The sequence below is a fragment of the Mytilus galloprovincialis genome, chromosome 10 (assembly GCF_965363235.1).
Source record: "Mytilus galloprovincialis chromosome 10, xbMytGall1.hap1.1, whole genome shotgun sequence".
In the NCBI taxonomy this organism is placed as follows: domain Eukaryota; kingdom Metazoa; phylum Mollusca; class Bivalvia; order Mytilida; family Mytilidae; genus Mytilus; species Mytilus galloprovincialis.
This window is the reverse complement of record NC_134847.1, coordinates 52,021,204-52,046,716: the sequence shown is the minus strand read 5'-3', so window position 1 is coordinate 52,046,716 and position 25,513 is coordinate 52,021,204. Positions and strand designations below refer to the sequence as shown.

General features: G+C 31.2%; 2 protein-coding genes across 3 annotated transcripts in view; one reads left to right on the top strand and one right to left on the bottom strand.

The window, feature by feature from the left end:
* The window catches only part of LOC143047800 (receptor-type tyrosine-protein phosphatase H-like), a 92,865-nt gene extending 82,421 nt beyond the window's left edge, over positions 1–10,444 (top strand). Inside the window, exon 25 of the mRNA XM_076221062.1 lies at positions 3,978–10,444. Coding sequence (XP_076077177.1) covers positions 3,978–4,033 — 56 coding nt within the window. The 3' untranslated portion in view covers positions 4,034–10,444. The remainder of the gene's footprint in view (positions 1–3,977) is intronic.
* Positions 10,445–11,178: 734 nt separating this feature from the next.
* LOC143047799 (uncharacterized) lies at positions 11,179–24,363 on the bottom strand. Of its 2 annotated transcripts, XM_076221060.1 has the most exons (8): positions 24,244–24,363; positions 23,026–23,126; positions 22,248–22,274; positions 21,155–21,223; positions 19,040–19,193; positions 18,372–18,465; positions 17,336–17,402; positions 11,179–12,148 (listed from the first exon to the last, which is right to left on the bottom strand). In XM_076221060.1, the coding sequence occupies exons 2-8, from the start codon at positions 23,102–23,104 to the stop codon at positions 11,994–11,996; spliced, it is 645 nt and encodes a 214-aa protein (XP_076077175.1). In that variant the 5' UTR covers positions 23,105–23,126; positions 24,244–24,363; the 3' UTR covers positions 11,179–11,993. The 2 variants fall into 2 exon arrangements, with proteins under 2 accessions (XP_076077175.1, XP_076077176.1); XM_076221061.1 differs by lacking the exon at positions 17,336–17,402.
* Between the last annotated feature and the right edge of the window lie 1,150 nt (positions 24,364–25,513).

Below are 25,513 nucleotides of genomic sequence, written 5' to 3'. Positions count from 1 at the left end.
TGGTAAAGGTTCTGACAACATATTATATATTTGTTCCACAATATACTTGTTACCCCTGGAACAAGACTATAGATAATAGTTCTTCAGAACAAACATTACACCTTCATAAGATATTTTCCTAGAACTAAAACATCATGTTGTTTCATAATATTTGTTCCTTCAGAGAAAGATTTCTTACACCTGATTGCACCTTTATTACTGCATGCAATTAATGAATCATAGCTTGAAATGATTTTGGATATTGTAGTATATATTACTAGAACTTTGATCATATGATAAATATTCCTAGAACTTTAATTATCTCATAACCATGATAACTATTATCTACTAACCATGATAACTATTATCTAATAACCATGATAACTATTATCTAATAACCATGATAACTATTATCTAATAACCATGATAACTATATTCCTGGAAATTTTATAACACAGTATAATAAATATATAAAGAATGAGAGTCATGTGATTTTTTACACCTGATTGCATCTTTTACAATTACTGTTTCACTCACCTGTGTATGACAATTTACCAGTATGCTCAGATGAAAATGCCTATACTTTACTATTGGAAATTTACTTCCCTACTGCCATTACTGGCATTGTCTTCTAAATTATGTGATCCTTAGCGTACCTGATGAAGATATAATTTAGGAAAGCACTTTGTATGTTTGCAATTTTTCAATGTAATGATAATGTGTAGGTCACTTTCACTTAATTTATTTTTACTCACTGATTTTGTTTGGTTAAGTTTGAATGATAGAAAGCAGAATAAGACTGAAACAGAGCCGTGGTGAAGTGGTTAGCACATAAGACTAAAAACACAAAGGTTCCTGGTTCGATATCTGTTTTTGGGGAGAAACTTTCAGGGACTTAAAATTAGGCTCTCCTTTTACACCATTTGCGAGTATGGTCTTGAGAAACTATTATAATCTCAGAAGGGATGATAAATGGCTGACCTGTGTTAAGAGAGAGCAATATCTATTGCACGTAAAAGACACCGTTGTAGATTTAGAAAAAGACAGGCTAATGCATGCTGCTACAAGGCAGCACTTGCACTAGCAAAGTGGAAAAGGATTGATATATAAGTGTAATAACTTGTTTTCCAATCCACTATAAATAAATATGTTTAAACTAATAAGACTGAAAAAAAACCTAATTTTTTGTTAAGACGACGACGAGTGTTCACTGTAGACGTGAGTAAAATATATTTAAACCTTTTTCTTCAAAAAGATTTCTTATTCAAAGGTTGAAAGTGCATGATCAGTAAAGTTTTGTTAATTTCTTCCTATATCCTCTCTTGATCTGATATGTTAGTTAAAAATATTCCAATTTTTGCTCTATGCTGAGAATTGCAGACAATTTTTGTTGAAAATCCACTGTGTCATAATGGAAGTGTTCACATGTTGAGTATGGGAAGTCATAGTGTCAAACCAAAGACTTGACAATTGATATCTGCAGCTTATTTGCTTAGAACTTTGCATGTACTGAGCACTGACTAGTCAGCTACGAGTCGAAAAATATGCCTTTATAGGGTGACATTATTCCTTGTGATTTTTTTTCAATAAAATGTTCACAATTAAACATTTTTTATTTGAATACTGGTTGGTAGGTATATACTGTCGGCTGTTGTCTTTTGGCTGTTGGCTGTTGTTTCACTGTTACATTGTATCTGTTTTGAGTCAAATGAATTTGTTAATGGAACTATAGCTACTGTTGATTCATATATTTTTAGCTCACCTGGCCTGAAGGGCCAAGTGAGCTTTTCTCATCACTTGGCGTCCGGCGTCCTGCGTCCGTCGTCGTTAACTTTTACAAAAATCTTCTCCTCTGAAACTGCTGGGCCAAATTTAACCAAATATGGCCAAAATCATTATTAGGGTATCTAGTTTAAAAATTGTGTCCGGTGACCCGCCCAACCAACCAAGATGGCTGCCATGGCTAAAAATAGAACATAGGGGTAAAATGCAGTTTTTGGCTTATAACTCAAAAACCAAAGCATTTAGAGCAAATCTGACTGAAGTAAAATTGTTTATCAGGTCAAGATCTATCTCCCCAGATATTTTGAGATGAATCGGACAACCCGTTGATAGGTTGCTGCCCCTGAATTGGTAATTTTAAGGAAATTTTGCTGTTTTTGGTTATTATCTTAAATATTATTATAGATAGAGATAAACTGTAAACAGCAAAAATGTTCAGCAAAGTAAGATCTACAAATAAGTCAACATGACCAAAATGGTCTGTTGACCCCTTTAGGAGTTATTGCCCTTTATAGTCAATTTTTAACCATTTTTCGTAAATCTTAGTTATCTTTTACAAAAATCTTCTCCTCTGAAACTACTTGACCAAATTAAACCAAACTTGGCCACAATCTTCATTCAGGTATCTAGTTTAAAAATTGTGTCCGGTGACCCGCCCAACCGACCAAGATGGCCGCCATGGCTAAAAATAGAACATAGGGTTAAAATGCAGTTTTTGGCTTATCACTCAAAAACCAAAGCATTTAGAGCAAATCTGACTGTGGTTAAATTGTTTATCAGGTCAAGATCTATCTGCCCTGAAATTTTGAGATGAATCGGACAACCCGTTGATAGGTTGCTGCCCCTGAATTGGTAATTTTAAGGAAATTTTGCTGTTTTTGGTTATTATCTTGAATATTATTATAGATAGAGATAAACTGTAAACAGCAAAAATGTTCAGCAAAGTAAGATCTACAAATAAGTCAACATGACTAAAATGGTCTGTTGACCCCTTTAGGAGTTATTGCCCTTTATAGTCAATTTTTAACCATTTTTCGTAAATCTTAGTAATCTTTTACAAAAATCTTCTCCTCTGAAACTGCTGGGCCAAATTAAACCAAACTTGGCCACAATCATCATTTGGGTATCTAGTTTAAAAAGTGTGTCCGGTGACCTGGCCAACCAACCAAGATGGCCGCCATGACTAAAAATAGAACTTAGGGGTAAAATGCAGTTTTTGGCTTATCACTCAAAAACCAAAGCATTTAGAGCAAATCTGACATGTGGTAAAATTGTTTATCAGGTCAAAATCTATCTGCAACAACAAAAGAGAGTTTTTAACGACCTCAGCTGGCTATACAACCCTTGCACAATCAACTGAATTTTGCAGAAATCATTAATAGGATAGATTGCCCTTATATGATAATTTTTTATTACCTTTTTGGTTTTTTTGGCAAAGGGGGAGCGGGGGGGGGTTGCGCAACAACAAAACAACTTCACAACTTTCTCATTACTTTGCATTTCTCGTTAGATAAATTTTACAAAATTCTCCCCTGAAACAACTGTCAAATTTCAACAAACTTGGTTTAAATCACCACTAGGATATCCAGGGACCACTGTGTATGATGACCCTGCCTGCCCACATGGCTGAAATAAAACATAGGTTTCAAACGCACTTTTTAGTATTATATCTCTGAAACTAAACGACAGTACAACAGTTGCATTTATCATGCATCAATTGTAAATAAAAATATCAGGTGAGCGACACAGGGTCCTTGGACCCTCTAGTTGTGAGATTAAAAAAGGGGCAAAATCTCACTGATCAAGTCAATTTCTGTTTGTCAGAAACAAGGTTCACAGTGACCCTGTCAAAAATCATATCAAAACACTATAATAATTGCAATTCTCGGAGATGCTTCATTATTTCTCAGGATGTACTGTGGATTAATTATTATTCGTGGGATACCAATTTTCATTGATTTCGTTGGCACAGATGAATCACGAAGTTAAATGTATGACGAATTACAAATTTTCTATAGACATGTATGCAGACTTCAGCAAATCCACGAATTTAAATATCCAGGAACATGAAAGTTTTCCTCAATCCACGAAAATTGGTATCCATGAAAATAAATGAATCCACAGTATATGTATAATTTACGTTGTCTTTGCTACCATGCATGTACAATTTATTTTTCATGCAATGCACTCACACTGTATCTTTTTTTTCTTTTCAGAACCTGATGACCTGTATGAAAATACCAAACTTGGACCACTTCAGACAGAATTATGATGAATTCATTATCATTATTCATTCCAGTGTATATATAACATGTGCTAATCAAATATGGTGCAACAAATTAAAACATGCTTTTATATGCTGTATAACTACACAAGATGTACTCTAGTTCAATTAGGTAGAATGAAAACTTCAGGTCAATGTTACATGAATTGTATGTCACTGCTGACAGATGCATCTTAACATTTAGTGATTGTAAGGTCATTGGTGTATGAAATGTATGTCACTGCTGACTAATGCATTTTTACATTAAGGTCAATCATGCATGAAATGTATGTCACTGCTGACAGATGCATCTTTACATGAAGGTATTGTAGATTTGTAAGTTTACACAGACAGTGATGTATTATCATCACTAATGGTATAAGACTTTATGCCTTTCAAATCGGATGAATGAACAGGAAGTGTAACTATGTTATCCTAGTTGTTAAACATAATCCAGTCTCTTCCAATACAGAGGTGCTAAAAGATACCAATTGAGCAAACTGAAACAAAGAGCTTTATAATGTATAGAAAAAAATGTCAGTTGTTTGTATGAATTGTAAACCACATTCTACAGTTAGTTTTCATTGGACTAAACATAAACTTACATTAAATGTTTATATTTTAAGAGCCTTATATTTATTAAAGCTATATATATATGTCTGAGGGCTTTATGTTTGTAAGAGCTTAAAATTTGTTAGAGCTTTATATTTCATAGGATTTTATATTTGTTAGGGCTTTTTGTTTAGAAATCTAATGATTTGTTAAAATTTGATCTGTTTTATTTTTAAATTTTGTTTTAAAATATCTGTTTTGTTTGTGATGTGCTTGATCTTTTACATTTTTTTTTATCATTAATTATCTCTTGCCATAACGTAGTCCATGTATTGATATAATCAGAGTCCTTAGGAACTTCCATTAGTATAATTTATTTCTTATTTCTTTTATGTATGATATTGAGGTAGAATCTTTATAATAAACAGTTCCAAAAGTCCTATAGAACCAACCCATCAAAAGTATGAAATTGACAACTTCTTATAAGTGGGCTTCTTTTATTTCTCCAATTGAATTTTCCTATAATCAAATTTAATTTTTTTTTTCTCTTCAAAATTTAATTTAAATTAATCAAATTTCAAAAATGTTTTTTTTATAAAAGATTTGTATGAACTGTTGCCATTGTAAATTGGTGTTGGTATGTTTGTTTTGGATATATGTGATATTTACTGAGAAGCTGAGCAATATGATATGAAAGTATTTCTTAGGATTGATGTCTCATACAAACAAAAATTCAACCTCAGATATTTTTTCTTATGTCCAATGAACTAGTCAGCTAAAACCTATACTATACATGTTATTGCAAGCAAACTGATATCAAAAGCAGTTTGTTGTGCCTTAGCTGTTTCAAAGGAAGATATTTGATAAGTAATTGCATTTTGGAAAAAATTCCATAATAACAGCCATGTCAAAATACCATTTGATGTTATACACTGTTGCAGTCAGGTTGAAACAAAACAGAATGACTAGTGAATAGACTCCTGTTACAGGCAAGTTTGTTGTGACAGGATTTGTCAGAACAGCAGATATATTTTGTATATCTTGTGCAGTCGTTATTCATGACCTTCATTCTTCTAATAAGAGTGGTGAGCAGGATCAGTTGATGTCCTTCTCAGTCATTCAATAAAAGTAAAAATCAGTCCATTATACCATAATAATTTTTTTTCAAGCTCAACAGATTAAAGCTTCCACATTATCAAATATATATTTTATCTGTATGTGTACAACAAGTAAATATTTGAAATTTGTGTATAACTGTTTGTTACAGAGTTTTAATTTAAGAAATGCATTTTTTGTATGTATATATTGTTATTGTTATACAAAAATTGTAAATATATTTTCTAACATCTTTATGTGCATAATATATGATTTTGTTAATATGTGTTATTTCAAACTTTGCCAATTAGTCATATAGGTTACAAACTCGATATACATTATTGTCTCCAAAGATTTCTCTAAATTTTAAACCATTTGATACTTATTTGAATTATAAGAGAAAAGTTATCTCCCTTTATTTATGAATTTCAAAGTGTATTTTATGAAAATATTCACAATTGTAGCATCTAAATTTTGACTTTTCGTGGTTTGTTTCTGAATATTTTAGTATACACGGTTCAGATTGCTTTTTGAGGACATGGCAGGAAGATTTTTATTTTGGACACAGATTTATTTATGTTCTGTGATCCTTTGAATTTTGATATTCACTAAAAACTTATTGCAGAAAGCTAATAAGATCATGATGATGTCTAAGTTGAAAAAAAAACTTTTTACTGGTCCATTTGGCCTTATGAACAATAAAATTTATTCAACCAAACAAGAGCAAAGTCGTACACTACTGTTAGGTTTTGTCGGACATACCTACATAATCCATTATGATTATAAGGTATTGTAAGCTATTGGTTCGAAAATTTGCCTTCTCAGTAAATACACTTAGCCAACAAATGGTTCAGTATAAAAAACCCTTTCCCCCATTGACATTTTTTTTGTTCATACTTGATTCGCATAGGATTTTTTTCAATAAAAAAAAATCATCAGGTTTAAAGTATCGATGCATTGCAAAAAGGAATATTTCATCAATGAAATTCCAGTCGGATATTATCTTGAATATCCTTTTTATATTAGAGACAAATTTTTTTAGGTCTGATACAGATTTTTCCTAGATCAGATGTTTCAACTGAGGCACTACACAGGCGTCAAAAGTCGTCATTATGAAGTAATGGGGTGGCGTCAAAAACCGTCATTATGGAGGAAAGGATTAAGAGACCATTTCAAATGAAAGATTGATTTTTCACAAAAGTACATGTTTGATTCTTTTTCAACTATTTACCTCCAGCATGTGTTCTTTGAACATGTGTGTTATAAGTAAAGATTGTAACATGCCCTTTTCCATATTGGCCCTGGTATCATCCCGAGACTCCCATATCGGCCTCCAGGCTTAAGCCGAGGGACGATATGGGTCAAGGTTTGTTACCAGGGCCAATATGGAAAAGACATGTTATAATCTATTTATCACATATTTAAGTTCTGCAGAAAAGAGAAAAAACTTCAGTTATAACATTTTAATGAAATATTACAGGTAAAATCTTAAAATTTTTATTACATAAGTTTTATCACCTTTTCAAATTTATTTTTTGTCATTTACTCTACAGAAATTTGTTTTCGAATATAGCAAAACACAAACGTGAGAAATAGGTGGAACTTGAGCTAAATCGATAACAGATATAATCTGCCGTATCACTTTCCTCCACTGCAATGAAACGAGGACCATCATTGTTTGCCATTGTAATTAAGAACGCAATGACGTCACTTCATGTGGAATCGGGGCACAATAACAATATACCATTTTTTGCCCCAGGCAATTTTGAGGTTATTACATATGCAAACCCAACGTATTCGTAACAAATATGTGATGAGAAGGTATATTTCTATGAACATGGAATATTCAGGTAGTTCTTCATACTATTTATTTGGATTGAATTATATTGCTAAATTATGTAAATTAATATTTTTGTGTAATGTTCAGTTACTACTTTAAATTGCTTTAAAAGACATTTGGCTTGCTCTTAATGGCACTCAACTCCAGTATAAAGTTGTTTAATATAAGTTCATAAATTATCTAAAAATGTATCTCAGACCCATTAGGGCTTTCAACAATTGAAAGTGGACAGCCTCTAGTTATAATGTGTTTGATATTTAAACTTAGATAAAAAATAATCAATGTATTATATACACTTATTCAGTTGGACATGTTGGACGAAACCAACTTTTATCCATAAAGGAGTAGGTCCGGTAAGACCCCTTTTTGGCCCCAAAATATAGCAGTTTTACAAAATTGTTAAAATGTAAACTTTTAAATATATATTGGACAGTAGAATGCTTCTGCTACATAAATATTGGTTGTTTTTGGCAATACAATGCACATATATCGAGTACTAGCACCATTAAGTCACGCTAAATTACTGAAATCTTCACAATTCTATCATTTTAGCTAAATTTTAGACGGTTTTCGTGTAAAACAAAAGTGGCCTCATTCGCGTTCATCCTTAATATTGAAATGTAAGTTGTATTTTATGATAATACATAACATATATAAAGATTTTGGATGAACATGGATGCGGCCATTTTCATTTTTGACAAAAACTATCTAAAAAGTGACATTTTTTGACATATTTGGTAGATTTTTCATATTTGAGCTTGAATCGGATCGTTTTCAATGACTAAACCAGTTAAAATCTTTCACATAAACTAATTGATTCAAATGAAATAGACACTTAAGTGATTAAAAAGAGGTCAAATTCATTCGTCAGATGAACTTGAAATTTGAGGCCAAAATTGATCCTTACCGGACCTACTCCTTTCTGAGCACTTACATTTTTATGACATTTCTTAGCACTTTCCCAATAGAAATTTTGTGAAAATTTCTTTCAAGTGATGCTTGTAAATAACTTATAATTTGACAATGTATGGTTCTATTTAAAATCTAGAAAAAAACATCACCCACCTGCCAAAATATGTGAATTATAAAAATGCAGATTAGAAATTTCTTTCAGTAACTGATGTTTATAATTAAGTTAACCATTTGAAAGATCTGAATTATTAAAATTTCAGTATTTTTAATGTCAAAAAGATATGTTGATAATTCAGGGAAAACTTAAATGTTTTATTTTTTCTATTTGAAAAAATAATTTTTGAATGGCGAACAGAAAATTTGAAAGTACTGGTAGTAGTTTTGTTTATACAGGAGTCATTCAGTAAATAATCTACTTAAAGTATTAAGCAATCATTAATCAATACATCAATTCAAAAACTTAAAATAAATCAAACAGATCATATTGAAAAAATAAACATTTCAATTCAAAATCTTGGGTATAGGCATAAATAAGAAACCCACGTAAAATGATTTCACTTTTAGTGTATCCAGTTATTTTGCTTAGCATGGCCAAGCAGTTGTTTTGTTAATTGTAAATAACATATGTTTTGTATTAATATGATCCAAATATACATTGAAACCTTTGAAATCTACAAATTTTTGTACATACTGTTTTTCTCTGAGTGTAAATGATATTTTTATTATGTATTTGTTGATTCTATTAACATAGTTTATTTATATATTTTATTATGAAGTTTTATTTTTGTATCATATTTCCATACACTATACAGATTTTGTATGAATTCCATAGATTTAAGCTTATATCGGCCACTTTTGAATGCATAAAAGACATTTCTTTAGAAAACAAGGCATATGTTTTGTGTGTCACATTTATTATATCCCTGCCTTCTAAAGCAGTAGTATATTTTAAAGAGTGTTTACTTGTCCACCCCAACTTTTTATCAGCTATTTTTCTGACAGTAGAGAACATATTTTCTGAAACGCATGCTTTCCATCTATAGTATTGTATGGTACAACTCTATTAGCTTGATAAATTTTATTTTTTTTATTATCCAAATGTGATTTGGGGTTTCCCATTTCAAAATCATAGAATTTGCCAAGAGTTTTTTACATCTTGACAGTATTGACACAAAGTGGGAGTGAATTTATAAACTGTTTACCGATTTTTCAAGTTTAAGATCTGGAGATCGATTTGATATTTATTCAAACTGTCCTACGACATAGTAGCATATCTTTATAAGATTTGTTTTTGAAAAAAAGTTGTTAAAGTAAATTTATGCATTAAAACATTAAGAAATATGTGATTAGAAAGTTAGTTCTAGAAGAAATAAATTAAGTTTACTTATGAGACAAATTACAAAAAGATAATTAATGAATTTCTATTCAAATTTTTTTCATGAAAAGCATTCCAAACTGTTAAAGATTTTGATATTATTATCTAACAATGATTTTCCTGGCTATTTATTTGAGCTTGGAAATTGAAAACACTAAACTACAACTTTTTAATGCTATAAATAGTGTTAACTTTGAAAGTGCAAGAAAAACTGACTGTCAAAATTTTCCTTGAATTGATGTCCTAGTTAATTCAACAGAATAATACCTAGGAACTAACCAATAATGTACAGTGCAATTTCAGATTTCACATGCAAAATTATACAACTGTTAACCTGTTTACTAGTACTTGCCAATTCCTATTGAAATTTATAAAGAACTGTTTCAAACTTAGACTGTATTTCAGAGATTAAAGTAGTCACCTAAAACAAGCTGTTCAATTCAGCAATATTGATACCAGTGACTTACATCGTTAATAACAACAACAGCTAAAATTCTAATTTAACTGAATAATTACAGAAAAATTAGATGATACCAGTTATTATTTGAGGATGAAATGTTTAGTAATACTATACGCTTTAACATGTTGATCTGTTAACTTTGTTATTTTATAAGTTTATAAATTGTAGAATAAAGCTTGAAACTAATGACTGTTTATTTTTATTTGTTCTGGAAGTTTATCAACATGTTTAAGATGGAGATGCTTTCCTGCTGAAGCACCCTGTCTCACTTTGGAGTTCGTACAGTTCCATCAAAGTTTGTTTCTTTGGTTTGTATCATTTCAATCAATTTAGAGATTTGAACACCTGTTTGAGCGTTCCTGATGAAGGAAAATTAATAAAAATGCTTGAAGTAATAAACGTCATTTCATTACATTCAAGATTTACAAGTATTTTCTGTGAAGAAGTTTATTTAGAAAATATGTGTTATTGCCACTTCAATTTTTATGAGATATGTATTTGGTATCATACTTCGACTGATTCAGTACCAATGCCATTGGACTTAAAATCTCTGGTAGATCACTCACTTTCTGGATTATTACAACGATATATTTGCTAGATTTTCAAATGAACGAATTATTGAATATCACTTCAGACAAGGACGTATAACTAACATAATATACGTCCTTGCTTCAGATAAAAAAAAAACAACACTTATTCATAGCTCCATGGCTTTCTTTCAAATAAAGTGGCAACCATTTCATGTCAAAACTCTACCTTATTCTGACTTGAGCCGACAAATTCAATATACCTTTAATTGCATATTAGATCATACTAGGCACAGTAAGTTAGATAATACCAAAATATGTACTTCTGCTCTAAACTACAGTGCAAATATGCCCTATTATAATTTTATATACTTTTTTTTATTAAAAAAAAAAATTAATCAAGGCTTTTATTGATATTCAATACAAATAAAAATTACATCATTGACAAATATGCAGTTAAGTACTACTTTGTTGTTAATTCTTGCCGACATTTTAGTGGTCCTTTCACCTTTAAGGAAGATTTCTGAATGTTCTGACTATATTGATAAGGCATTTGTGGATTTTAGGCGCATATCCGTAATGAGTATTTTAAGATATTTATATATATGTATTAAATACGAAGTTGATACGGTCTTAGTATTTTCCAATGAACTGTTATGGAGAAAAGGATGAGACGTCCTTTGAAATGGTTGGTAGTTCACATACTTCTGCTACGACAATGGTGCTGTTTCACTAATTCTGAGTAGCAGTTGCATGCTCTTGAATACCGAATGAGTTCAGAAATGTATATCTCGCATGCAGGTTGGGATGATATTTTTACTACTAGATAAAGGCAACAGTAGTATACCGCTGTTCAAAATTCATAAATCAATAGAGAAAAAACAAATCCATGAATACCGATTGCGTTTAGAAATTTATATCCCTAATGCAGGTGAGGATGTTACTTTACTGCTAAATGATTTCTTTTGTCATACAAACAGTGTGTAGTTCTTTCAATTGTATGTGCTGCTCGTAACAATTAACACTAAATGTGATTGTGAAAATTTCACCAGACTTTATCATTCAGAACTACAAAAAAATGAAACCATGGACGGATACATAAAAAAAATTATCTACTTTTTTTTTAAACTTACGAAACCTTCAAAATAAGCAAATGTAGTAGAAATTGGACTTATACTATCATAAACACATATAATGTTATTACGAATTTAAGGGATGCATGATATCAAAAATAGTGTTAACTGCCTCAAAATCAGTCGGTAACAATAATTCTGACTCTTATTGTACAGTTGTTCATGCTTCGTCCACATTATTACACATATTAGTATCAAAAACTTTTCGATGGCGGATGTTTCAAACTGATCTGAAAGAAAACAATGGAAGACGTGATTAGAAAGTAGAATCAAATAAATTTGTTATACAGTATAACATCTGTATGTTATTTAAACATTCATAATTATTACACGGAAGAGACTGTCGTCTAGTTTATCTGGTGCAGAAAAAATGGTACTGTTAATGTTATTACTACCACTTGGTCGATGCCTCTGCTGGTGGACTGTTAGTCCCCGAGGGTATCACCAGCCCAGTAGCCAGTTCTCCGGTACTGGCATGAAAATACGGATTTTTTTGTGTTATTAAATTTGCTGTTACAAAATGTTAAAAATTATTATAAATTAAGGAATGTATCTCCCTCATGCAAAGCTCTGATTCCTTTCACTGATTTGGCTATACGTTTTGGAACTTTGTATTATAGCTCTTCATCTTTTCTATAAGATTTGGATTTTACATATTTTGGCCACGAGCATCATTGAAGAGACATGTATTGTCGAAATGCGCATCTGGGGCAGAAAAAAATGGTACCGTTAATGTTATAACTACCACTGGGTCGATGCCTCTGCTGGTGGACTGTTAGTCCCCGAGGGTATCACCAGCCCATGCAGTAGCTAGTTCTCCGGTAGTGGCATGAAAATACGGATTTTTTTTGTGTTATTAAATTTGCTGTTACAAAATGTTAAAAATTATTATAAATTGAGGAATATATCTCCCTCATGCAAAGCTCTGATTCCTTTCACGGATTTGGCTATACTTTTTGGATCTTTTGGATTATAGCTTTTCATCTTTTTTATAAGCTTTTGATTTGACATATTTGGCCACGAGCATCATTGAAGAGACATGTATTGTCGAAATGCGCATCTGGTGCAGAAAAATTGGTACCGTTAATGTTATTACTACCACTGTGTCGATGCCTCTGCTGGTGGACTGTTAGTCCCCTAGGGTATCACCAGCCCAGTAGCCAGTTCTCCGGTAGTGGCATGAAAATACGGATTTTATTGTCGAAATGCGCATCTGGTGCAGAAAACCTGGTACCGTTAATGTTATTACAAGACTACTAATGATTAGTATTAAAGTTTATTGAATTTAAATGCAAAATAAATCTTTAATTTCGTTGCCTTATCTGGTTGGTATAAGAACAAAACAATTGATAAAACTGATTATATTATATGACGGTAGGATTCGGTGACCATATAGTTTCGCACACGCATCACCTGAAATGTGACAAAACAAGCAAAATCGTATGAACTCCAAATAGGCGAGAACAGAGTTCGACTTTAAAATTTTGCTATTATCACTCCTGCATAGCTCATGTGTGAGTGATAATAGCAAAACCAAACCGTCGAATCCAGAAGCAAATTCTAAGAGCATTCTTCAGTAGCTGAAATGTCAAATTGATTTTAGTGGTCCGTTGCTAAACTTATCTTTGATATCTATCTTATACCCATTTGCATACAAAGAACAGACATAGCATATAAAACCCAAAGTTAAAAGCATATGATTAACAACCTGTCTCAAACAAAAAAAAACCAATATTACAAAAGAATTGATGACATGATAAAAATCTGTCCGATATCCACAACAATGAAAATCCAAAAGTTCAGTAGCATCAACTTAATTAAGTCCTATCTTGAACCTAATTGATCTGGAATGGAAACAATTACTTCACATGCATCTTCGCAGTTCTTATTTAGATAAATTGTCATGTTTTAGTTTATCTGGCCTACCGTTTTCAATATGATGGACTTTGGTGCGACTGTCGTACAAGGGAAGGGTTTAGTTAGCTATAAAACTAGGTTTTATCCACCATCGGAGTTCAGTATTTTTGTGATTTACCCTTTGCCTAGATAATTCGATATTAGTTCTTGTTTATCACGCTATGTATCGGGTTATAACACCACCGGTGAGAGTATGCCTAGGGACAAATGACTAGAGAAATACGGAGGTTTGGATTTTATATCCCGCGGGTAGAGTTTTTGTTTGGTTGAAAATTGAAACAACATAAAATTGAGAATGGAAATGGGGAATGTGTCAAAGAGACAACAACCCAACCATAGAGCAGACAACAGCAGAAGGTCACCAACAGGTCTTCAATGCAACGAGAAATTCTCGCACCAGGAGGCGTCCTTCAGCTGGCCCCTAAGCAAATATATACTAGTTCAGTGATAATGAACACCATACTCCAAATTGTACACAAGAAACTAAAAGTTAAAATAATACAAGACTAACAAAGGCCAGAGGCTCCTGACTTGGGACAGGCGCAAAAATGCGGCAGGGTTAAACATGTTTGTGAGATCTCAACCCTCCCCCTATACCTCTAGCCAATGCAGAAAAGTAACCGCATAACAATACGCACATTAAAATTCAGTTCAAGAGTAGTCCGAGTCTGATGTCAGAAGATGTAACCAAAGAAAATAAACAAAATGACAATAATACATAAATAACATCAGACTACTAGCAGTTAATTGACATGCCAGCTCCAGACTTCAATTAAACTGATTGAAAAATTATGTCTTCATCATATGAATATCAGGCACAATATGTCTGGTTTAGATAATTGATATAAGAGTCGTAGTTTTATATTTGTAGAAATCAGGTATTATTTCCATTTCATATTTCTGGCGGAAAGTTTTCTTGAAAGTTAATACAATCAAAATTTTGCACAAAAAACAAGTTTGAATCATCTTTATAAATATATATCACTGATAAGAAAAGCCTATGGGATATACATTTTTTTCTTTCCACATTACTTGTATAGATGCATTTTATAATGTCGGAATCAGAGTGCTGCATTATTAGCTGGCGATAACCGCGGACACGAAGAGGTATAATTGAAAATCGAACACATACACCTGCATACGTATACGAAGTATATATATCTTCCAATTCTACGATATTCCCAAACTTGTATTTTATATCATGACATCCTCCTTGATAATATGTTGCTGATCACAAGGAAACTATTAAACCATGAGTTCAAACTGTTAAGCTTACTTCACCCTTTTCGTGAAATTTACAAACGCAATCACGAGTTGGTTGACCGTTACGGAGTATTAGTTTCACAAATGATAGCGGATATGTTGTCGTAACTACAATCCCATTCCCTTATCATTAATGTGACTTATCAAATTAAACTTTAATGTCTTTTATCTGTCATCAAAGTGAGAGGGTTAGCGTAATAAAACCATGTTTAATCCACCATTTTCTACATTTGAAAATGCCTGTATCAAGTCAGGAATATGACAGTTCTTGATGTGTTTTGTTATTTGATTATGCCATGTAATTATGGACTTTCCGATTATATTTTCCTCTAAGTTCAGTAATTTTGTGATTTAACAAAAGCAGCGCCACAGGTGTCAAATGTGTAATGCAGACTTAGCTTAGCACCTGAGATCACCCCCACTTTTTGATGGAGTTCGTGTTGCTTAGTCTGTAGTTTTATGTTGTGTTTTGTGTTCATTTGTTTGCTTGTTTGTATATATTTTTTAAGCAATTGGCACGGCATTGTCATTTTGTTTGAATGATTTTAATGTCCCTCTGTTATCTTAGTGAAATATATAATAAAATGAAGGTCTTAGGGAATTATTTGTCTCCAACATAAATGATCTAATAATTTTTATAGTTAGATAAAGGAAATGTAGATTATTTTGTTCGTTTTGACCATTATATACATAAATCAATAACCCAACAAATCTACAAATGACTCTAAAAATAACATATCATGGCCCAATCTTACTCTAACCGTTATCGAAAAATGATCAAATATTAAAAAACCTTTAAAACAAAACTTTATAATTTCCATGCGTCCACAGCTGATTTTACATTTATAAGGATCGATCAAAGCTGAATTTTTGAAAACCAAGGTTATAAGAACCGAGACATCTGATGAGCTTTATACCAAAGAAGACATAAAAATGAAAGCCAAATGCATCTAAAGTCAACCACATTATTATGAATTTCATTAAATTAGTGGTGAGATTGTCAATTTCAAAATATTTCATCTTAGAGTAGTCTGTTATAATACTATGAGGAATCATAGTTAAAACCTTGCCTATGAAGGATATAGTAGTATACCGCTGCTCAATAATCATAAATAGCGCCTGGTTTAATGGCTTGTCAAACTTCCCGTTTATATTGCAATGTTAAAAATCTCGCTAAAATGACAACATTACTTGTAATGTACTATGCAAATTAATGCACGAACACTAAGGACAGAGAAATACATAAACAAGTGGTACATTTCAACACGAAAACCACAACATCACAACAAGCACCTTAAACTAATTTACGACAGAAGACAAATATAGCACAGTCGAATTATTAACTTATAAGATTAAATGTCTCATTTCCTGTCTTCACAGTTGCAACTTTTCATTTACGATAGTTTTATGAGTAGAACAAAAAATCACAGCATTTATCGATTTGATGTTGGCTTTTAATTTTACAACAGTAACACAGAATTTACCGAAAGATGCAGTGCAACGCAAAACTTGCCATGTGAGATCATCATTTATGTAGAACAGAATCTGCTTACCCTTGAATAGCCCTTGGTCTTGGTGGATTTGTTTTACCCAGTCCAGTTTTCTATGTTGTATTTTATATACTGTTTTTTGTCTTTTGATCGTTTTAAGGTTTATTTGCCATGACATTATTTTTGACTTTTTAACTTTTTTTTATTTGCGTTTTTTGTCAATTTAATGAGATTAAAACAATTATTAAACTTGTGCTATAATTATAACAAATGTGTTTATATTTTTGTCATATCATTTTCATTATCAGCTGAAGCACAAGTCAACACAGATATGAAAGCAATAGCACTAAACATCCTGGTTATTTGTCGTTTTTTTGTTGCAGCTTGTTTGGTTAGACTAAATTATTTTGCTTACTATTTTGTAACTACTTTTCAAGTGTAGGCACATAACGGAACCGTCTTCTCATTTCATAGATTCAATGTGTTGCAAGATACTATTGTTAACTTAAATATAACAAAAAAATATATACAAAAGATATGTACAAATATGGAGAAATACATTCAAATATTAAGGTACTATATTGTCAACTTATACTATCACAGTTTATCTACCTTTAGCGTGAAATTGCGGACCCATGGATAACTGAAAATATGTCTATGGCTGTTATGAGTTATCATCTTATTAAATGCAGGGTTTATGATATATGTATCTATTTAGTATTAATTTATATCATTTAAGTAACTTACAGCTGATATCAAACGTTGCATTTTCCTTGTTATGATTGACTGTAGCCACAATTGCATTGCTATAATTCTGTAAGATAAGTTTTATAAGAGCTTGATTCCAAATTATTTCTGATTGAGTTGCTTTTTTTTATATTGTTGGCATAGGTCTAAAAAAATGGAGTTTTATTTATATATAATTAAGAAATTCTACTACTTCAAAAGAGATGGGTCTTTTTTATATTGAAAACTTTTGTTTCTAGATATCAATATTCACATCTTTTAATTCATGAACAATTATTCATATATGTTTATGGTGCAGCAAATTTGTCTTTTTGGATGTTTTTATTTTATCTCCTTTGCTCATGCGATTTTTTAGTTGCTTTTTTCGTTTTCTTAATAGACAATCATGATGACAAATATAAAGCCAACAGTAGGATACCGCTGCTCAAAAGTCATGAACCGATTTAGAGAAATAAAATCTGGGTTACAAACTAAAACAGAGGGAAACGTACGTGTATAAGAAAACTCTTAAATAAGTCACACAGATATTTAAAAGAAGAATGTATTTACATATAACGATACACTGTATTCACCAATTCATCGATTCAGAAAGTTGTCATCTTTTTTCCATAACAACAAAAAAAGAAAAATGTAATAAACAACTGTTAATAACATATTAAAAGGTGATACATAATAGTACAGGGAGATAACTCTGTAAAAATCAGATAATGGTTTTAATCACGTTGTATTGTTAAGGAAATATTAAGTTTCAATTAGACAAACTGTTATATATCCAATGACATTTTTCCGAGAAAGTGTGTCGTTCAAGGTTTTTTAATTTTTTTTTACATTTTTGTCAAAGGGTCAAAGTTAATATTTTGTCAAATTTTATGAAAATCAAACGAGCCAAATTTATTTTAGTCAAGGTGTTTGGTACCAACTGAAAACACAGTTTAAAAACTATGGATTCCGTTGTCTCTATGGGGAATCAATGGCAAATGGTGGCTTGAATATTGTAATTTGTTGCTTTACATTTCATATTACTTGATCGACTTACCAGTATTACAATTTCGGAAGGGTCAGATATGAGGTGAAATAACTCTTTCATATTGCCGTCAAAAATATCATATTGCGAGTACAAATCAAACCCCCTATGTAAAAATAAACAGAAAAACATAAACAAAAAATTTTAAAAAGTCAATCGATTATATTGAAAGAATGATAAAATAAATAATAAAAAGACGCAATAATAAAAAGATAAATGTCCATAATTTAAATAAAAAGAAGTAGGAAAACAAATCATAATTAGAACAGAGTTATTAAGGACGATGCTTGATACATGCACTATCACCAGCATACGATTATTGTTTTGCTTTTCTTGCTGTTAATGTCAAATATTGAATAAAATAAAAGGTAAATTGGTATATTTTACTAAAAATTATCGAACATAACACTAACACATTAAAGCACTGATTCCAATTGAGTGTTAGATATAAATTAAGAAGATGTGTAAGGATTGCCAATTGAGACATGTTAACATTTGAGACCAAATGACATAGAAATTAATAACTATAGATCACCTTATGAAAATGGCCTTAAAATACTGAACAAAGCCTTTACCGCATAGTCAGTTGTAATAGACACCGAAATAACATATATAAAACCATTCAATCGAGAGAAAAAAAACTATAACGATAACGTGAACAAATGATAATGCCAAGTTACCTTCTCCTCACACTCCCCAACTGAAACCCAGCCGGACTAAAAACTGTCAGAATATTGCTAAAACAATTTTGACTTTCACGTTCTCCGTTAATCAGAAGCATTCCATTACCAGCTTTTAAACAAATACATTTATCTGTTGTCAGTGAATAGTTACCTAAAACAAAGTACCGATAATTATTATGTCTGGTCAATACTACATTAGGAAAAAAACATCATTAGCTAAAAAATAATTTGGATAAATAATTGATGTATCATACGCGTATAGTACGCTCAAGTCATGTATATGACAGTTGTTATCCATTCGTTTGATGTGTTTGAGCTTTTGATATTGCCATTTACTTAGGGACTTTCCGTTTAGTATTTTCCCCGGGGTTCAGTACTTTTGTGATTTTACTTTTTATACCAGTTGATCATTTCTTTTGTGTTCTTTTAAAAATCTTGAACCAGAAGTTGTATGATAATAAAAGTTCTAAGTGGAAGATGGAAGAAAAACTCCGTTATTTAAAGTCATATGAATAATTATTAAAGGTACCAGAATTATAATTTAGTACGCCAGACGCGCGTTACGTCTACATAAGACTCATCAGTGACGCTTATATCAAAATAGTAATAAAGCCAAACAAATACAAAGTTGAAGAGCATTGAGGATCCAAAAATCCAAAAAGTTGTGCCACATACGGCTAAGGTAATCTATGCCTGGGATCAGAAATCCTTAGTTTTTCGAAAAATTCAAAGTTTTGTAAACAGGAAATTTATATAATGACCACATAATTGATATTCATGTCAACACCGAAGTGCTGACTAACGGGCTGGTGATACTCTCGGGAACGAAACCCCACCAGAAGATGCATCGACCCAGTGGTGTAAAAAAGGTACTAGGTTTATAATTTAGTACACCAGACGCGCGTTAAACGAGTGAATGGTGAACAATAATAGATTATCCAATTCTTGAACCAATGCATGTAGATATGAATATTAAACGCAATCAACACAGAGTTAGAACAATAAATAGATTTTTTTTACTAAATATTAATTTTAGATACTGGCAAAATGTGCTAAATTCATCCTAGAATTACTGTGACAAATATCCTTTTGATGAATAGTCATGGAAACAATCATTACACATAGATATTCTTTAATTGTAAAAAAGTATAACACAAATGACGAACTCCAAGGTAAATTCAAAAAGGATAAAGTCCATGAAAACTGACAGAATCAAACGGTAGACTTTATAAATCAACAGAACAATGAAAAACATCTGTCATTTTGCTGACTATGTACAGGAATTTTCCAAAGAAAATAGAGAATGAAACTAGATTAATAGCTAGGTTAACCTCCCACTTGTACGACAATTGTTTATAGTCCCATTTATTGACCAAAAAAGGGTGAGCAACCCAAACAAACGATGATAGGTCTATGAGACAATAATTGGGATCCAGCAGCCAAAATGTTGAACATTTATTCATTTTCTGCCTTTTGAAATTACTGTTTAATTAATTAACGATTGACAAATAGATATAAAACTAATGGGGTATGATTGCCAATGAGACAACTATCAATTAAAGTCACAATTTATGAAAATAAACCATTAAAGTTCAAAGTACGTCCTTCAACACGGAGCATTAACTCGCACCGAACAGCAAGCTATAAAGGGCTCTACAAATGACTAGTGCAAAACCATTCAAACACGAAAACCAACGGTCTAATTTATATAAAAAAACGAGAACGAAAAACACGTATGAACCATACCTTGGTTCTGAATAAATGAGAAATCGTATCAAATTATGAAATTCATTAAAATTGTAACTTTAATTTAGTTACATTTTAAATGTACAAAGAAAATAAAAAAAGATACCAAACAAAATGTTATGGCGTGATTTGTTCGTATCGATATATATATATATATATATATATATATATATATATATATATATATATATATATATATATATATATTAGTGTAAAATTTTTGTCCGTAAAAACTTCGTTTTTTTGTGTCGAAAGCCGACTTAGTCAATATATCACCTGTTAACAATCATAGTTAGTGTGCTGTTATATTTATTACAACTGTGTTGATTTGCTTTACATAACTACACACATATGACTATTACGTACTGGGTTCAGTTTCTGTAACAACGATTGCCTCTTTTTCATCTGTACTAACGTATTCTATTGTGTAAATTCCTAGAAAAAGTGGAATGTATTATCTTATTTATAATATACCACTGGTAAATATTAATTAAAAATTAAACAAGTGACGCTTAAAATTTAATGAAAGGAATGACGGTTAAACTATGGTTCTGAATGAATTAAGTTCGTTTAGTTTTTAACCCGGATTTGTGTTTTCTTTCAATCGATTTATGACTTTTGAACACCGGTATACTACTTTTGCCTTTATTTGTTATGAACAGGTTAAATTTAGATCCTTGTTTTTCTTTGAAAGTATCAACAACACGTATTATAGCTTGATTATGTTTTGATTTACATAATCAACAATCCTCTAAATATATACTGCCGAAATTTTTACGCTAATGAACCTTAAATTTATATAATTAAAACTGCAATAACTGTCTTTTCATATAAGGTTTTATATTTTTTCAAGAGAAGCTCATAATAAAGTCTACGACAAAACAGACTATAATCAGACTCCTATTGGTGTCGTCCTTTTTGTCTGGAATGAGATGCTTTTTGTATTATTATTATATCTTCCCAAGTGACAACGTTTTTGATTTTCTTGATAAACGATATCTTTATACTACCGTTTAATTGATTATGTTAGGACTTTAGTCAGCACATATAACTAAAATTAAGAAGAGAGTTGTATCTGAAATCGATATCAAGAAAACATACACATGCAAAGGGACATTTTATAATGGGACAGGGACTGTTTGCGTCAAACGTATAAGCGACTAAAGATAAGAATACATCACCTGCAATAATAATCCGCATTCAGTCAAATGCTACAATTGTCTCACTGACATTATATCTAGCTTAATCGTATGAAATTGTTACCAGCTTTATATGTGTTAATAGTGCTGTTATTGATACATTTTCTTGGTGGAAGCAGCATCTCGCTTCCTTAAATTTTGTGTCTTTTTTACTGAATTTTATCTTATCGTTTCTATTTATTGATGCGATTTCAAAAACGGCAAATTACTGCATCTACACGTCAAAACCATTAATACAAGTAATAAATCAAGTGACATACCTTGAATCTGACTATGTTCTGAGGCTACTGCAAATAAGATATGGTAATGATATATCTTTCAAAAAATCTTTTTTTTCCAAACACAAATAAAGTTATAAACTTTTTCCTATCATAATTCTCATGATTAAGCATTGCTGTTTACAAGTTATTCAAGAGTGAAGATTTAATCATATCATTGACAACTATATGCACGTATTCATGAATTAGTTAAACATAATGAAATACCGGTTTCAAAAATGAAGACGAATATATTCCAGTTGAAGTTACCATCATTCTGGCATCTTTTCCTCTTAGTTTTGATGGCGTCTTTGTTAATTCATTAAAAAGTTCGCTTGAATATTTTAGTCAGTTTGACTGCTAGATCCATATTATTGTTAAATTAATCTATAAATAGATTTTTTGGGGTCCTTATCCAATTATGCAAGTATAAGGAAACTTTAATCATCTGTCATACAAGTGGACGGCTTCTGTTGATTGGTAAAGTTTGATTTTATCAGTTTGTGTAAGCTATGATATTCCTTTAAGCATCTTCCGCCTCGAATATTCTGTATTTTTTTTAAATGATATGATTCTGACAAATAACTGTGAGTTACGGTAACGTTTGTGAACGCACTTTAAATTCTTTTATTTATGTATTTTTCTTATTCCTCAAATATCGACAAATTGAGAAAAAAATTATTATAAATTGAAAAGAGGAAATCATAATGATTACTGCTTGTCTCTTTTTAGAAAAATTGTGAATCAAAATTTAAAAGGTCCGGAGCAAGAAATAGCTTACAGTTTTGTTTGATGCTAATTTGATTCAACCTTTGGACATGCTGAATTATCTCTGGAGTTTTCTGCAGACTGATCGACATTCCGATTAGTCGTACCAATTAACTGTAACAAAGTAATAAATTCATAGCGTATGCAACTTTTTTTTTTTTTTTTATATTAAGAGGATTTCTTTCACTTATCTTAAAAATATCAAAGAGTTGTTCTGCACTCATACCTAAGTATTAACCTTATTTGCATATGCTTAAATACAAAATTAAAATTAGTTCGTATTTGTTAGAAACACAGAAAGGCTAGTTGCAAAAGTAGTTACTTAAAAACGAGAAGTAACTATACTGGACGGGTTTATATCTAGAATAAGTTGTTAAAACATAGTATGAACCTTCTGTGTTGATACGTTCATTTTGATTGAATGACTGATTGATGGTCACCTAACTTTAACGCCATCTTTAACGCCATCACGAGTTGGTTAACCGTTATGGAATAACCGTTTCACAAATGATATCGGATATGTTCCTTACGTCGTAACTACAATTCCCTTCCCTTTCATGAATGTGACCTACCGAATTAGACTATTTACCGGATTAAAATTTGTAATCACATAAGCAACACGACGGGTGCCACATGTGGAGCAGGATCTGCTTACCCTTCCGGAGCACCTGAGATCACCCCTAGTTTTTGGTGGGGTTCGTGTTGTTTATTCTTTAGTTTTCTATGTTGTGTCATGTTTACTATTGTTTTTCTGTTTGTCTTTTTCATTTTTAGCCATGGCGTTGTCAGTTTGTTTTAGATTTATGAGTTTGACTGTCCCTTTGGTATCTTTCGTCCCTCTTTTAAATTTTAGTTTGAGTAACCTATATTGTTTATAACATTAAGTGGGTAATACTGTATAATCTGCTTTGTTAGAATTGGCACTTTTGCTGTGCTAAATTTAGGGAAGATTGTGATTTTATTTGTTATAATTGATTGTTTAGATCTAAGGAAATTCGGTTTTATAGTGCATGTTTATGCTTGACAACACAGTCTAATTTTCAAGCTATAAATATATTTTAACGTTTACATTTCTTTATATTTGCGTCGTGTGTTCATTGTTCCTAATGTTGCTATCAACAGTTCATATTTTAATTTTATTTTTTTGTTCCAAACTCATTGTAGAATGATTATAAAGAAATGAATTTTTATTCGGCATACATTTATAAATACTCAACAAATCATGACTTACCTTTATTAAGTGTCTTCTTTCACTTGTATCAATATAAATAGTAGGTCTACATATTTAACTGTAGTATTTAAATTTTTATATAAACATTTTTTGTTTGGTGTTGGTGGATATAGCTCTGCTGAAATGCACAAAAAAAACTATATGATATTGATTACTGTTTACACTACTTTACATTTTTTATTTTAGTAGTTAAGCGGTTAAAATTACAATTCTGTCAAGTCTATTTAAATGAAATTGATAATTAGTTCTGTACACTCGGGGACAATGTCCCATATGGTAGTACAAAACTATGAATTAATAAAGACCATTGTCTAGATATTTTATTTATAGATTCAACGACAACGTCACGACTGAAAGTACAACTACACATGTAAAACAGTCACAATTTTAACTAAGTGTTTACTACCACGATGGGTTATGAACGCTCAGCATATACATTAATGTTATGCAAAGTTCATCTTACAACCAAAATAAAATGAACTATAAATTAAAATCGTGACACATTGGTGTTTTTTTGTTGTTTATTTTGTATTTAAATGTACATAGGTCATGATTTAACTTTTAAATAATAAAACCGCCCATTCTTTACAAAACACAAGATACAACACATCAATAAAATGGAAAGCAACTGCCATAGTCCTTACTTTGGTAAATGCATTTTCTCATGTAGAAATGGTGGATTTAACTAAGCATTGTTTCTATGCATTAGGGGATTTAGCATCATAGTTCCAGGGATAGTAATCCGTCATTCAGATTGTTTGAATTTCATCTTTTTGAAAGTTCGAAACATCATTTTCCAAAAGTAAAGCACCTTCCCCCTCAATATAAAAGCTTTTGGTTTTCATAATTTGTTTGGGAGTTTGACATTGACATTGAGTTTGATATTCTATAAAAACAGATGACTTGTTCTTGAATTAAAATTCAATATTATTTGCACATATATTTAGAGTAGAATTGTCGCAGCATAACTTTTAAACTACTTAAAGAAATCAACAAAGATAGCAAGCTTTACTTTAACTTTAGTTAACTGTGTCTGTTGTATACTTCATCTCATGTTCGATGTGAGGAATGTGTTTAACATAGTCAACAAAATGTTTAGTGATAAAAAATAATCTGTATAGCGGAAAGTAAAGTTAAAGTGAAGGCAAGCATCTTTTCAGAAGTTCATCAGAAGTGAGCCTCAGATGAATGAAAGAAAAAGTCGGCAAGTACAGGGACATAATTGATTCCTAGGAGAATGACAATTGTTTGTTGAAAAAGCACGTTCTCC

Bases quoted from the DNA above. Each gene is read 5' to 3' on its own strand.
- LOC143047799 (XM_076221060.1), bottom strand. From the start codon at position 23,104: ATGTCGATCAGTCTGCAGAAAACTCCAGAGATAATTCAGCATGTCCAA. The intron at 21,224-22,247 runs GTATGTCACTTG...CACTTTTTCTAG, and splicing joins AGAACATAGTCAGATTCAAG to GAATTTACACAATAGAATAC. The intron at 12,149-17,335 runs GTAAGTTACTTA...GTTTTCTTTCAG, and splicing joins TGCAACGTTTGATATCAGCT to ATCAGTTTGAAACATCCGCC.